This window comes from Nyctereutes procyonoides, unplaced genomic scaffold, assembly GCF_905146905.1.
Source record: "Nyctereutes procyonoides isolate TBG_1078 unplaced genomic scaffold, NYPRO_anot_genome, whole genome shotgun sequence".
Classification (NCBI taxonomy): domain Eukaryota; kingdom Metazoa; phylum Chordata; class Mammalia; order Carnivora; family Canidae; genus Nyctereutes; species Nyctereutes procyonoides.
The window spans coordinates 29,497,001-29,511,439 of NW_026575139.1; the positions used below are offsets into that span (position 1 = coordinate 29,497,001).

The window sequence follows — 14,439 nt, forward strand, 5'->3', positions numbered from 1 at the left end:
CAGAAAGGTTGCTGGAAGTCCAGGTCTGGTGCTTAGGAAGAGGAGTGGAAGAAGCTGGTCAGGTGGTCAGGTAGAGAAGAGAAAACCAGAGGCACAATTGGGGCAAATGCACTCCTGGGTGGCTGCCCATTGTGCCCAGCATCTAGGCCATAGGAGAGAACCATGTGCATCAGAGATTAGGACTTCTGGATCCCTCGAGTGAAAACGAAGCCACAGAGAACTGGCAGTTTTTTCCCCACTCCATCAGATACCCTGTTTCAAGGCCCCCAGACCTAAGCTCTTGGGAATACTTGTGTCTTTATCAAGGACCTCATCACCTGGCACATATTAGGATGGACCCTAGACTTAGGGCTGGAGCAAACTTTGGCTGAGAAAGAGATTATGCAATAAGACCAGATAAAATTGAAATGCAAAGGGACACCCCCCTCCCTCTGTCCCGGCCCTGCTCCTGCATCTCCTTTGGTCTAATTGGGCCTGCCATTGATACCTCCATTTTCCCTGAGAAACTGGAAGTTGGAAAGAAAGGGAATGTTCCTGGGATTGGTACATATTTTGAAGCTCTCAGCAAGGCTGAAAATATCCATCGATATATTTTGAAGTGTAATTTCCACTCCCTTACCAGCCAAAATAATTGAACAGGAAGAAAAAGCTGTTAATGCAGGAGGCGTGTAACATCAGATCCACATTGCCTGGAAATTTACCATTTCAAAGCAATTGAGGGTTTTTACTGCCAGTGTTTACAGTCATACATGTCCCCTCTCGCTGAAGCCATCAAAAGGCACATCAATCTGGTTTGGACACTGAAGTCATTCACAGTGTCTGGAGCAAATGTCAAAGCAGAGAGAATTTTAAAAAATTATCCTGCCGTTTTGCCAGCATATAAATTGTGGGGTGTCTCCTCCCAGGAGGTGCTGTACACAGTTGGGGCTGTCAGTGCTCATGGATCCAGTGGTGCCAGAGCTCCACAGTGGCATAGCCAGGCACACCCTCCTCACACCTTAGGCATCTCCAACCTGGGGTCCATGCACAGACTCTTACTCAAGTCTGGGTGGGCATTTCTCCCTCCTGCCCAACAAAAGATACCTGCCTCTGCCTCTAGCCTGGTGCCATGAGCCCGAGGGGTGCGGATTCCTCAGCTGAGTGACATCATGCTGCCTCTCTAACAGCCTCTGCCCAGCTCAGCAGGACAGTAGACTCAGTTGACTTTCATCTCTGTCCACTGCCAATGCCTGAGTGTGTGCGTGCGTGTGCATGTGTACAGGGGTGCACATGTATGCTGTTTTTTAACTAGCTGTAACTTCAGGTTTTTCCTGGAAATTACCAATTTCTTTCCCTATATTTGTATCCAATTAAGGAAGTTTCTAAACCCATGCCCAATCATTTGTCTTTCATTTGGGGATCCGTATCTTTCCAAAGGCCACCACCTAAAAAGTGCCATTACCTCACTTGGTGACTCTGGAAAAGTCACTTTCTAGGACTCTTTCTTGTGTTTGAAATGAAGGCTTTGGTACAAGGGACTCAGAAGGTCCTATCCAGTGCTAGCATTTTAAGACTCTATTTAGTTATTTTAATATTTTAAACCATTCCTGCCCCAGCAAGAATTATTGGCAATAAACCGAGATACAGTTTTCTTTATTAATCATTTAGTCCCTCCACACACATTACATAAATACATATACATCCAAAAAATTTAAAATATTCCATTGGGTCAAGAATCTAAAAACTTCTGGATTACAGCAGACCTAAAAAAGGAGAAGTAAGAAGAATGTACAAGAAATTGGTACATCCAGGATGCCTGAGGAGGGGAACTTGAGAACAGAAGTGGGAGGCTTTTCATCATTTATTCTTTTGTGTCTTTTGAATTTTTTTTGCCACATGCATTTATTACCTCTTCAGTTTAAACATTTTTTTAAGCAAGAGAAGAGTTTTCCTTTCTTTTTCTTCTACCAAAGCCTCTCTGCGGCTCATTTCCTGGGGGTAGAGGAGACTGTGCTAGGACTAGCCCAGGCCCTGCCCAAGACCAGTCCTAGCCCTCCAGCTGGGTTGGCCAACAGCCCTGCTCCCCTGCCTGGCCCATGTGCATGGAGTGGTTCTGTGGGTGAGCACCACTGCTGGCTGCCCTTGCCACTGGCACTCCGGCTGTCAAACTGGTATAGAGACTCCATTCAAGGCATTCCAGGAAGGGGCTAGCCCTCCTGGCTCTAGCTGCCTGGTGGGCAAAGGGGCCCTAGAGTCCAGCAAATGGGGAAGTATGTACATCCAGCTTCAAATTCTCCAGATTTTGCCATTCACTTTCAAAGACAGACTGCTTTTTGTCTTGTTTTTTCTGTTGCTAATATAACATGAGGGCAGGAACAGGAAAGGAAAGTAACAAAAGGACCAGAGATGCACGGGGAGAAAAGGTCTTTAAAGCTCCCCTTTCTCCTGGCCCCGTCCCCATGCCACTGGCCTCTGCTGGGCAGAGCTGGGCTGCAGCATCTCTGGCAGGTCCCACTCCCCTGGTGGAGCTCCTGCTCAGCTTTCCCTGGTGACATCTAGCTGCTGCCCGGCCTTCTTTCACCTCCTTCTCTGATTATCCCCTTCGATGAGTGCTGGCTGTCACTTCTGTGTCCCCTACTTCCCTCCACCCCTCCTCTGACTTACCTATTTCACTGCCACACTGCCCAGAGACAGCCACCATCTTTGAGGTCATTGCCCAGACTGGTGCTGTCACACCAGTGGGCACCACAACTGGGATTGCTCAAGGTAGGGCTCCTCCACCAACTGTTCAAAATCCCCGTACCGACTTCTTTCCAGGGTCAGCAAAGCCCAGGTGAGGGCAGGTTGTCCCCCAGCAGGCTATACGAAGGTGCAGGCAAGAGGACATTCTGAGAAGCCACGACAGAGTCAGACAAGGAGCAGCAGATGGAGACACACACTTGATAGAGTGGACACAAGAGATGAAAAGATACAGAGTTGTGAGGAAAAACAGCTTCAGGGAAAGAAAAAGCAGAGAGTGAGAACCAATAAAAGTGTAATGAGTACTAAAACCAGAAAGGCCTGAAGAGAAACCATCCGGGGAGCAGCAAGAGGACAGCTGACATGAGTGGAGTCAGGTCAGAGAGAAGGAGCAGGAGGGCTGGGGCGGGCAGTGTGTGAGGGGCCGGAGGCCGGATAAGTAGTGCAACAGAAATCTCTTGGGAAGGGTCATTCACCTCCCAGGCTATTGGGGTTATTGGCTGCAGTGAGCAGAATCTTTTTCAAACACAGCAAGCATTTTACCTTGGTCTGCTTCCCTGTCTAGAAAAGGCTGGAGCCAAAGGCTGAGGGAACCATTCCAGGATTAGGACCCTGCACGGACAACAGAGCCAGGACCATGAGATCCTGGCCCCCCTCTGGGAATCAGCCTGCCTTCCCCTGACACAAGCTGCCAGACCACTAAACTCACAGTGTATTGATCCAAGTCCCAAAGGCTGTTTGTGTTCTCCACTTCCACTGGGAAAGGCTCGATGACTTCCTTAATTCTGTCTTCAAGCTTGTCAGAAAGCAGATGCTGTTCAAATGTGACAGCTGCTCTAAAGGGATGCTCCCTGGGAGATCCCTGACCAGTGGGAATATTTGCAATGATGACTGAAGAGGCCTTGGGTAACCCAGTAACAGCAAGACAAAGAAGAGAGCACTAAAGGACATCAAAAATAAAATGGCCCCAGGCAAACCATATGGGACTTGAATTGGAAAACACCAACAGCCTAGCTCCTTTCCCTAGACTGTGTATCTTTGGGGAAGACCTGACTCCTTAACCACCTGCCACGGAGGAGTACAAAATTAGGCTGGGAGGTAAAAGTGGCTGAGTGAAGCCAGCCATCCATCATGCTTTGGTTTCTGTCTGACTGAGAGGGTTGGGCACGAGAGGTCTTCCTTCCCTGGCTCTTGAGCCTGTAAATTGTGTAAAATATGGTTCCAGGCTGAATATAAGTCCTCTGCTCTGCATGACATTTATACTCTTGAAAAACTTAGTGTATCAATCAAATCAAATTTTGCCTGCCAGAGAAGCTGGCTTTTCAAAATAAATTTGAGGTCAATCCTATGTTTAAAGAGAAGAACAGCTTGTGAAGGTGAATAATCATCCCAGTTCATGTCTGTAACTTTGGAATTTTGAATGTCTGATTTGAGTGGCTATGGGGGTAGGGATGAGACTGTCTAGAGATCCACCTACAGTTTACTTGTAGGTTACAATTAAGTATTACTTTAAAACAAATAAAAAACTTAATCAGATAGGTGTGTTGCAGGGGCCCCTACTAAAGAAATATGAATTTTTAAAAATTGATCATGGAAAATTTCAAATATGTATTTTAAAAGTAGCAAGCCTAATATAAAAAAAAAAAAAACAACTCCAGATATCATCAACTCCTGGCCAATCCTGTGAGAAACATGGACTTTTGCACCAGGTGACAAATATGGAGAATGAACTTTATGGGAAAGGACAAATAGGATTAGTCATACAAAGCTACAGGTCCAAGTCTCTGCATAAATGCCCTAGACTAGAGCCTAGAGTGTAAAGAGAAGAGAAGAGAAACATAATCCTGGTTAATAACCAAAGAAGAAAGTTGAGACTTTAAAAAAAAAAAAAAAAAAAAAAAACTTAGCCCCAGTCCCAGGCTGAACAACACCTAAGTAACAGTAAAGTCTAAAGTCATTACCTTCAAGGAGGGAAAGGACTAGGGGTGGAGGGAGGAGACTCCCTTTCCATTACACAATAAAAAAATTTTTTTTGGTATTATGTGCATGCATTACCTGTTTTCAACAGTAACTTGTCAAAAAACAAATATGAAGCTTTGAAGTAACCACATCTACTAGATATGACAAAAGAGCAAACAGCCCACATTCAGACCACCAAACCTTCATCCTGTTTTGACCTGGATTCTTTGTCTTATTACAGTAATTTGCTCCAGTAGATGAATGCACAACCTTCCAATCCAAGACTGTACATAATCAGATGTTTCATTTGTTTGTTTGTTTGTTTGTTTGTTTATTTATTTATTTATTTATTTATTTATTTATTTATTTATTTATTTTTAGATGTTTCATGTAATATAAGAAACCCCAGCCCTGAGAGCTGGAGTAACTGGACTCAGGCCATGGGTTGCAGCAGTCCTGGAACCTGAGGGGTTGGCATCCATGCTGAGCCCAAAGCCCTGAGTGGGAGCCTGGCCAGAACCCATGCACCATGCCCTATCTCCTCATCAGCACCCACATCCACACAGAAGTGCACCCCACTCTGGTGGGCGGTAAGTACTCAGATCTAGAGCAGGTTCAGTATCTGGGGGCCTCAAAGAGAAGTGTCTTGGGAAACAACTTTTGTTAGCACTTTATTAATAACCCTCCTCGCATAGTCCTAGATGAGCTGAAATGCAAAGGCTTCCTTGTGCTGAGCATGACAGAAATGGGCCAGACACTGGTGTGGTGGCTGCACAAGGGGTGACTCTCTCACACTGAGGAGCAGACAGGGCACCTCTTTTTTGCATGGTTCCCAATCCTGAGTGTCCATTTACTCACTGCCCAGCCTCTTTCTTCCCAAATCGTTGTTTTCCTTAGCCCAGTACCCCTGCACTTTTCTGAAACCTATTGCAGCCAGTGGGAGACAGCAGGGGCCTTGCCCTGCTGTTTCCAGTTGCCTCTCCAGCTTCAGGCCTGGCCAAGGGCCCTAGAGGAGGTCATGTTCTGTGGGTAGGCTGGGAGGCCCCCAAGAACCAGGCCATCCTTGGCCAGGAACTGGGAGCTCCCAAGGAGCATGGCCCCAGGACTGGGTGGCAGGGTCCAGCATAGCTAGTCTAAGCCAGTAAGGGGTTATGATGAGTGGTTGCTCCAAAAAAAAAAGAGAAGAGAGAAGAGAGAAGAGAGAAGAGAGAGAAGAGAAGAGGAGAAGAGAAGAGAAGAGAAGAGAAGAGAAGAGAAGAGAAGAGAAGAGAAAAGAGAAGAGAAAAGAAGAGAACGAACCACCAGCCCTGAATGGTAACATGGATGCATACAATTTGTCAAAATTCACAAGCAGTGCTCTCAAGATTTGTACTTTATTGTATGTTCATTATACTGTGCTTCAATAAAGTATTATTAACAACAAAAATCCTAGCTTTTATGAATGAAAGAGTCAAAAATCGTCATTTCAAGGTTTACTGGGTTGGTGGTTCAGAGAAAACTTGTTTTGAGAGGACAACATGATGTAGACGTTTTGTAAGAACTTGCTTTTTGGAAACCATCACTACAGCATGTGCTTTTGGTTAAGCATTCCATGGCTGACACGCAACTCTATGCTGAAATGCCGAGAGGATGAGGCAAAATCTTGGCCAAGGTCAAGCTCTGCTGATGGTTTGAGAGGGGGACGGCAGCCAACTGCTCTGCACTTGTATAACATTTAAGAAAGAAAAACTAACCACAAGCCATCTTCTGTCCCTTTTTGGAGCCAACATTAGTCCTGTTCATTGTATCCAAGAACACAGAGGAAGCCATATGTATGTGGCTATAGCTCAGACCTACCAAACCTTCAAGGCCAAATATACATACTTTGATTTGAAAAAACTAAGCTAGCTGACTGGAATTCTAGTTAGCTCTATGGGATATAACAAAAGATGTCAGAATTTTAGATGAAGTTAGGGTTCATCAGAGGGCAGAGAAATACACCTTAGCCTTCCTTTTGGCTATCTTTTGGAACTACAGCAACAAAATGACCCTAATTTGGTAGAAAATGGGGGCTCATGTCTATATCTGAGCGACTGTTATAAAAAGAGCTTCAAATTTAGCATATTTGGTCCAAATCTGTGCTACACAAAGAAAAGCCAATATACCAACACCCTCTTTGGGACTGAAACTAAGCACAAGGATGAACTGGGAAATGCTCTCTGTCTAGTCATAGGGACATATATAGAGAGAGAAATGTCTTTTGATAGCTTATAAGATATAAACTTTATGTTTTACAAATGTCTGTCTTGCTGGTGGCCAGATAAAGGTAAGAGGGACAAAGTCCAAGGCCAGTCAGGGTTATACAAGATTCAGGCCCCCAAAACTTCCCAGTCTCCCTGTGAGTTGATCATGTTTTAGGACTTACAGGTGGATAACAATGTGTTAACACTGTGGATCCCTCAATTTTCTTAGGCAGTCATGACAACATAAAAAGAGAATATTTTTAGCTTATTGGTTTAATGTTTTCTTTTTGAAGTACCTAATTCTATTCAGTCCTCTATAGTATAGTCTTAATTTCTCCTATCCTTAAAATGAGAAACACCTACTCCTTCTTTCTCAATATCTTCCCATCTATAATACTTGGCAAACTTGCCTCATTTCCATTCTGTGCTTATCTCTTATTAAACCTTACAGCACTAGCAATGCAGTTGAAGATAAATATTTCTCTTCTTTTTTTATTGTTAAATAGTGAACTAAGTAGAAATGTGAGTTCCCTAAGGCCATGCACAGCACATCTCTGGTGAAAAGTATATTCCGACCCCAGGTGGAACACCAGATGGAGGAAGCAGGCTTCTCTCTAGTCAATGAGGCCAGGAGGACATGGTGTGGCATCCTGCTTTCCTCATTCCCCCTCTTTCCATGTACAGTCTCCATTCCCAGGGCTGGGGGCGGGATGAGGGTGTGCAACGAAGCAGAAGGTACACAGCTCCAAAGGGAAAGTGCCACATAAGAAACAGTGGGATGTATTACAGAACACTATAGCTAGGAGGGTCCTTATAGCACATCTAACTTCAACTTCTAACTTTATTGGTAAAGGAGCCCAGAGAAGTTATTAGTCCAAAGATACACAGTTAATGGCCAGAACCAAAACCTAAATCACCAGCCCATTCCTCTGATCCAACACACAACAGAACTGAGCATAGAGAAAAGCAAAATAGAAAGTTAAATCTATGGGCTACACCCCCCCCAATCAATCCACTAACTAAATAAACACACTTCTTTTAAAACTACCCAGGTCTCAGTCTCCCATTTCTTTTCAGCTGTTAGCTTACTAAGCTCAAATGCTTGCTTGGTTCTTATCCAAGACTTAATGGATACCCTGGTGACCTGAATAGTCAGAATCCAAACTCTGCCCCAGCATGTTGAAGTCTGAAAAGGGAGATTTTTGGGAAGCAGGAGTAGAATATAAGCCTCCCCAACTCAAGAATATTTTGGACCACACATCATGCTTATAATAATGCTGACTACAAACTCAGTAGCTTTTAGAGCTTATGAAGGCAGAAAGGCAACAGACTACTCACTTAGCAAGAGGAAAATGCAAGAATTGATAACAAGGAAGCTAGAAGGAGGGAAAATGCTCTGAGTTCAGTCTGGAGGGTAGGAAATTAACTACCTCCATTCAGAGTAGAAAATGACCTTTCCTACATTAGAAGAGGATACCTAGGATGTCTGAACTAGTTTGATATTCCCCATTCTTATGCAAAGAAAGTTCCAGATTATCCCCCAAATGATTACCCATTTGGTCCAGTTACCCACAGTGTCTAGGGATCTCCAACAAGACTGAACGATAGACAGATCTGGTTAGATGGAAATAATAGTCTAATGGACTTCCCATCTTCCCGAATAACATGCTGGCATTAGCAAGCAAGCATTGGTGCCTTGAGCAAAGGGGAGTGACTAATGCATCTCCTAGCAGGTTGGTGGGATGGGTAATTTGAACCAGCAGGCTCCCTGGCTTCATGTAAGCCCTGTGGCATCACCTGAAGTGAAACTGCTCCAGGACTGGGGACAGGCAGAAGGTATAAGGCTGCAGCATGAGGAGGTAACTTGGTGAATACCTAAATAGACTGCTGAGTTCCAAAGCAAAAGTATTCTGAGGACAATGTATTATATTTTTGTTATTCAGATCAAGAGTTCATCATAACAAGATCATTCTTACACCCTCATTCAGCTTATCTCATCCATGAAAAACTGATACCCACTGTTCCTAAAGGATGAGGCATTCCAAAAATGGCCACTAAGCAACAGAAAAGATGAAAGATTAGAAAGGACGCTTTTAACATATGTAATAATTAATAGACTAGCAAGCCAGGAAACTATCTTCTTTAAAAGTAAAAACTGATACCTTCTATGACAATGAGACATAATGAAGGAAAAAGAAAAGGAGGAAAGGATAAATGAATGAAAAACTCAGAGAAATATGGTAAACTCAGAATTTAGATTATAGTCAAATGTTAGGGCCCGCTGGTAATAGGTAAAAAAGGAAGCTGCACAAGAGCTCTTTCTGCCTACTGGGTTCCTAAGAGTCTAAAGTGAGGGATTAACATGGCTTTATTTCAACAGAACACATTTTGTCATCTGATCTCCATCCGTGACATGGATAAGAATAAGTAACTTATGGCTGCACTCTTAAAAAGCAACAAATCCCTGAATATTGTGCCTTGTTCACTTTAGAATAACAAATCACTGATTGCTTGTGTATTGTACACGCAAAAATATTTATCTGTAACTTTTATTTTACGTTTTTAAAATAGTGTTCCCAAAAAACATTGGCTACAAGAGGAAATAAGCCAATAAAGGGTAAGAGACAAGGGGAAGCAGAGAAAAGACTCTGAACCTCAAAACACAACAATCAGGGCACAGAAAGGCCCTTGCCATGACACTGACCTCTCACTACTGTTCACATGGAGGCTCAGCAAATGCACTGGGACATGAGCTAGAGGGTCAGAGAGAAGCATTTCCCTGATATATACTCCTAAAAGGTGATATCAATTGGTACTCCTCATTCCAGCAATGTGAGTCCCCTCTGCCTCATCTAATTTCTAGGATCCTATCCTAAGTAAGTCATCAAAGATATAGTCAGTCAAAGATTTATACAAAAGATAGTTCATCACAGCATTACTGATATTAACAAAAGATTTGAAACAACCAAAATTTTCAACAGTATAGGAATGAACTTTAAACTAAAGTATTATTTTTTTAATTTTATTTTTTTAACTTATGATAGTCACAGAGAGAGAGAGAGAGAGGCAGAGACACAGGCGGAGGGAGAAGCAGGCTCCATGCACCGGGAGCCCGATGTGGGATTCGATCTCGGGTCTCCAGGATCGCGCCCTGGGCCAAAGGCAGGTGCCAAACCGCTGCGCCACCCAGGGATCCCTAAACTAAAGTATTATAGAGCCACTAGAAATCTACTTTTAAAGATTAGGGGCACAGGAAATTAATTACTTGTGGTACCATGTTAAGTGAAGGGGGAGGAAATAAGATGCCAAGCTGTATATATGTAGGACTCTGAATTTTGTTTGTATTATATGCATTTTTAAATACTGAAAAAGAGATTCATGGACATACCAGCAAAGGTTAGCTCTTTTCTGGATAGAGGGAAGATGGATGGTTTTTATTCCTTTTTTAGACTAATCCTCTTTAATGAACATATACTACGTTTCTATCAGCAAAAAACAATAAGCATTTCTTTTAAAATATGCCTGTCCTAAAATATCTCATTTGAGATCACAATTGTCAGTCTTCCGGAAAGGGTGCTAAAGGCTGACTCAGAGAACAAAGAGTCAAATCTACACAGGAACTTCTGGGAAGGGTGAGAAATCTCATGTGCCAGTCTAGCTTCTTTCTCTACGGTGCCTGCTGGCTCTGTAACTGGGCTCTGCAGGAAGCTCTGTTGGAAAATCCATTTCTTCTTCCCACAGCAACCATTACACCTAAATGACCTTGTGTTTCTTCCCTCTTAGCATGAGGATCACAGGGAAAGAGAATGCAGGCACTCTACTCCCTGTTTCAGAGGAAGAAGTTTTTCTTTTAAACCTATCCAAATTATCCCAAATCAGTTACACAAATGTGGAAATATAAGTCATCGGTTATGTTCAGGGACCATGTATAAAAGCCCTATTTCTCAAGAATGAATATAAAACAAAATCTGTGAGTGCCACCTTGTGGCAAGCCTGCCTACTTTAAGGACCACCCATCAATCTCCATTGTTTCTGGACTCTCGAGCCTGGGGTTGTCACTGAGGCACATGCCCCACAGTTACCTACCACACTGAACATACTGTCCCCAAGGTGGCTGGTACTATTCATTTTCAAGGATTCCTAGTTCAGATCCCAGAAATACCTGGTTGAGGACAAGAGGAAATGAAGGAGCAGAGGAATAAAGTGCAAGATGTGCACATCCATCTGCTGACCATGTGTTGATGGGTTATAGTCACAATGCACACGGTATGTCTGTGCGCATGCTGTGTGTGGTACATCTGTGCATGGTATGTCTGCACGCACGTCGTGTGTGGTACATCTGTGCATGGTATGTCTATGTGCATGCTCTGTGCAGTACACCTGTGTGGATACCATACCGCTGCCACACGGCACAGACCTGAAGGATAAATATTTCCTCCTCCAAGAAGATTTACCGATTTTATAAAGCTGTGAAGAAAAAAAGTTTTTACATTTACAGTGAGCTTTGTGCTTAGAAGAAGTTTTATTTATCAGTGTTAGAATAACTATCATCAACCTGGGCACAATTTCAAAACTGCTGGATTCTGGTCATAAAATTATTTTTTAAAGTTTGCTACGATCTTGTAAAATAAAAAAGTTCTCATAGTTTAGAAAAAATACTAATCACTAATAACTTGATTTCATCCTCAAAGTGGTGGCTTTACTATAAAGAGATGAAACACCACCATTTTGAACATGTAAATATATGAGTTAATCTAGGAGTCCCAGGCATGAGAGCAGGTGGAGAAACCAAAGGACTCCAAGAGAGAATTAAGTGTTTAAAAAAGGTCAGTATTACAAATCTGATGGAACATAGACACAGAAAGGACCTGACATTGATTCTGAAAGAAGATAATCTTTGTCTCAGAAAGGGATTAAGCTAAAAACCTTGTACTTCTGGACAGGAGGATTGCAACAGACAGACAACAAAGCATGAAAGGGAAAGCTGAGCAAATATCAAAGTTCTCTTGAGAGACGGTGCTTATACTTCTCTCTGCCCCACCCAGTTAGAAGGCCTATTTCCAGAAAAGGATTTCCTTCAGTGTTAGGGTGGAAGCATATGGCAGGAAGTTGCTGCTTTGGTCCTGGACATGGAAAGGGGAGCATTCTCAAGTATGGAAATAAACTGAAGTGACCTAGATGGAATGGATCTCAACCAGGTGAACTGTGGGAGAGCCAAAGAGTTTGTAATTATGAGCTGGAACTGGGAAAATGAATCCGACTCCTTGTTCACCTCTCCAACCTCTAGAAGCATGTTTTCTCCCATCCTAACCCAATGGGATTAAAATACTTGACTTCCTCCTGTTTGAGAAAAACCAACATACTAGACAGGGAAGAAATGTATTAAAAACCTGAGCGTCTTAACAAGTCACTTCAGGGAGACTCCTTCATTTGCTGTCTGCACAGGGAAAGCAAAAGAAGGAAAGTAAAATGGAGGCCAAGGCCCTTTTGTCCATAAAAATAAAATAAGGAGGCAAAAAAGAATTCTTACCCTGCCCAACTAAAATCCAAAACCATAAGCTCCCCTTGAAGCAACAGCCTCGCTCCACCAGAAGCATCCTGGGATCAGCGTGGGTTAGCATTCCAAGTTGTAACACTAGGCTCTGACAATTAATGACACGGGAAGAGGTGACTTTCCCACCTTTACTCAGCTTCCCAGCTGTCCTAACCTGGGAGGAAAGCCGCTATCACGACAGCTTGATGGGAAGGTCTTCCCCATATTTCCGGAGCAGCTTCTGATGGTTGTGGTCCACCGACCACTGCTGGGGCAGGTACCTGGGCTGCATGGAGTCCAGGAAGTGCTGGCGCCAGCGGCTCTCCAGCTGCATGAGGGAGCGCAGCCCGCCCTGGCTATGGCACTGCACCACCTTCAGCCCATGAGGAATGTAGTTTTCATTGGAAATCCTGGCAAGACACAAAGGAAAAGGGTCTGAGGGAAGACTAGCACAGGATGGTCCCATAGATGGCTCTGGGTGCTGCAGGCCAATACATATACAAGGGTATCTGAGGAAGTTGCGAGACTTCTAAAGGGTTGGTTGCTTTAATGTTTGTTTGTTTGTTTGTTTGTTTTTTAAGATTTTATTTATTCATTCATGAGAGACTCAGAGAGAGAGCAGCAGAGATACAGGCAGAGGGAGAAACAGGCTTCCTGCAAGGAGCCCAATGTGGGACTTGATCTCGGATCCTGGGATCATGCCTTGAGCCAAAGGCAGATGCCCAACTGCTGAGCCACCCAGGTGTTCCTTTAATGGGTTTTTTAAAAAGATTTTATTTATTTAATTGAAAGAAAGAGAGCATGAGTGGGAGGAGGGGCAGAGGGAGAAGGAGAAGCAGACTCCCCACTGAGCAGGGAGCACAATCCCAGGACTCCAGGATCATGACCTGAGCTGAGGGCAGACACTTAACTGACTGAACCACCCATGTGCCCCTACTTTGTTTTTAAAGCATCTTTCCTACACCTGCCTTTTAAAAGAAGTAGTTTGGACATATTGCACACAATGCAACAGAAAGTATTTGGGGATTCTGAGCTATATTTGTGGGGAAGGCCACTGCACAATGCTCAGCCCCCACTAAAGGGGCTGTACTGTCTGGCTGACAATGAGTGAAGAATGTTGGTCTTTATTCCAGGGTTACTTAGGTACCAGCTTGCCCTTATTTTAAGTTATTCAGTCTGAACCATACTCAGTATTTATATGGGGCTGTTAAATCACCCTACATGTTCCAATGTTTCAAACACTGAAATACCTACATTTGAAATGCAAGGTGGTACATTTCTTTAGTGCCTTCTTTCTCACAGAAAGAATGCCAAACCGTATGGCTTAGGCTGTACAGTTAATGATAGCACTCTGTGGTGACAGATGGGAGCTACACTGGTGCTGAGCATAGCACAACACATAAACTTGTTGAATTCCTGTTGTACACCTGAAACAAATGTAACATTGTGTGACTATATGTCAACTACACTACAATTTAAAAAAATAATAAAAAAATATGGGGCACCTGGCTGGCTCAGTCAGTAGAACATGTGATTTTTGATCACAGGGTCATGAGTTCGAGCCCCATGTTGGGCCTAGAGATTACTTAAAAAATAAATGAATGAATGAATGAATGAATGAATGAATGAATGAATGAATAAATAAATAAATAAATAAATAAATATAAATATAAATAAATAAATCTCAGGGCACCTGGCTTGCTTAGTTAGCAGAGCATACAGCTCTTGATTTTGGGGTTGTAAGCTCAAGCCTCATGTTGGCTGTAGAAATTACTTTTTTTTAAATAAATTTATTTTTTATTGGTGTTCAATTTGCCAACATATAGAATAACACCCAGTGCTCATCCCGTCAAGTGCCCACCTCAGTGCCCGTCACCTAGTAGAAATTACTTTTAAAAAAAGAATACAACCACATCCATGAAAGTCATGTTTTGGTCCTGTGAAATACTCCATTGTGCAGCTAGGGCTGTTTAATGTGAAGATGAATCCCTGCCTTCTTCCTAACCA

The 14,439-nt window shown here is 43.2% G+C and overlaps 1 protein-coding gene and 1 pseudogene across 4 annotated transcripts in view; one reads left to right on the plus strand and one right to left on the minus strand.

The window, feature by feature from the left end:
* The first annotated feature begins 1,621 nt into the window (after positions 1–1,621).
* On the plus strand, positions 1,622–5,883 carry LOC129496068 (GTP cyclohydrolase 1 feedback regulatory protein-like; annotated as a pseudogene).
* A 148-nt stretch (positions 5,884–6,031) lies between these two features.
* Positions 6,032–14,439, minus strand: part of EXD2 (exonuclease 3'-5' domain containing 2) — a 57,388-nt gene continuing 48,980 nt past the window's right edge. For all 4 annotated transcript variants that reach the window (XM_055304019.1, XM_055304017.1, XM_055304016.1 and 1 more), the window contains one exon: positions 6,032–12,842. In XM_055304019.1, coding sequence (XP_055159994.1) covers positions 12,626–12,842 — 217 coding nt within the window. In that variant the 3' untranslated portion in view covers positions 6,032–12,625. The remainder of the gene's footprint in view (positions 12,843–14,439) is intronic.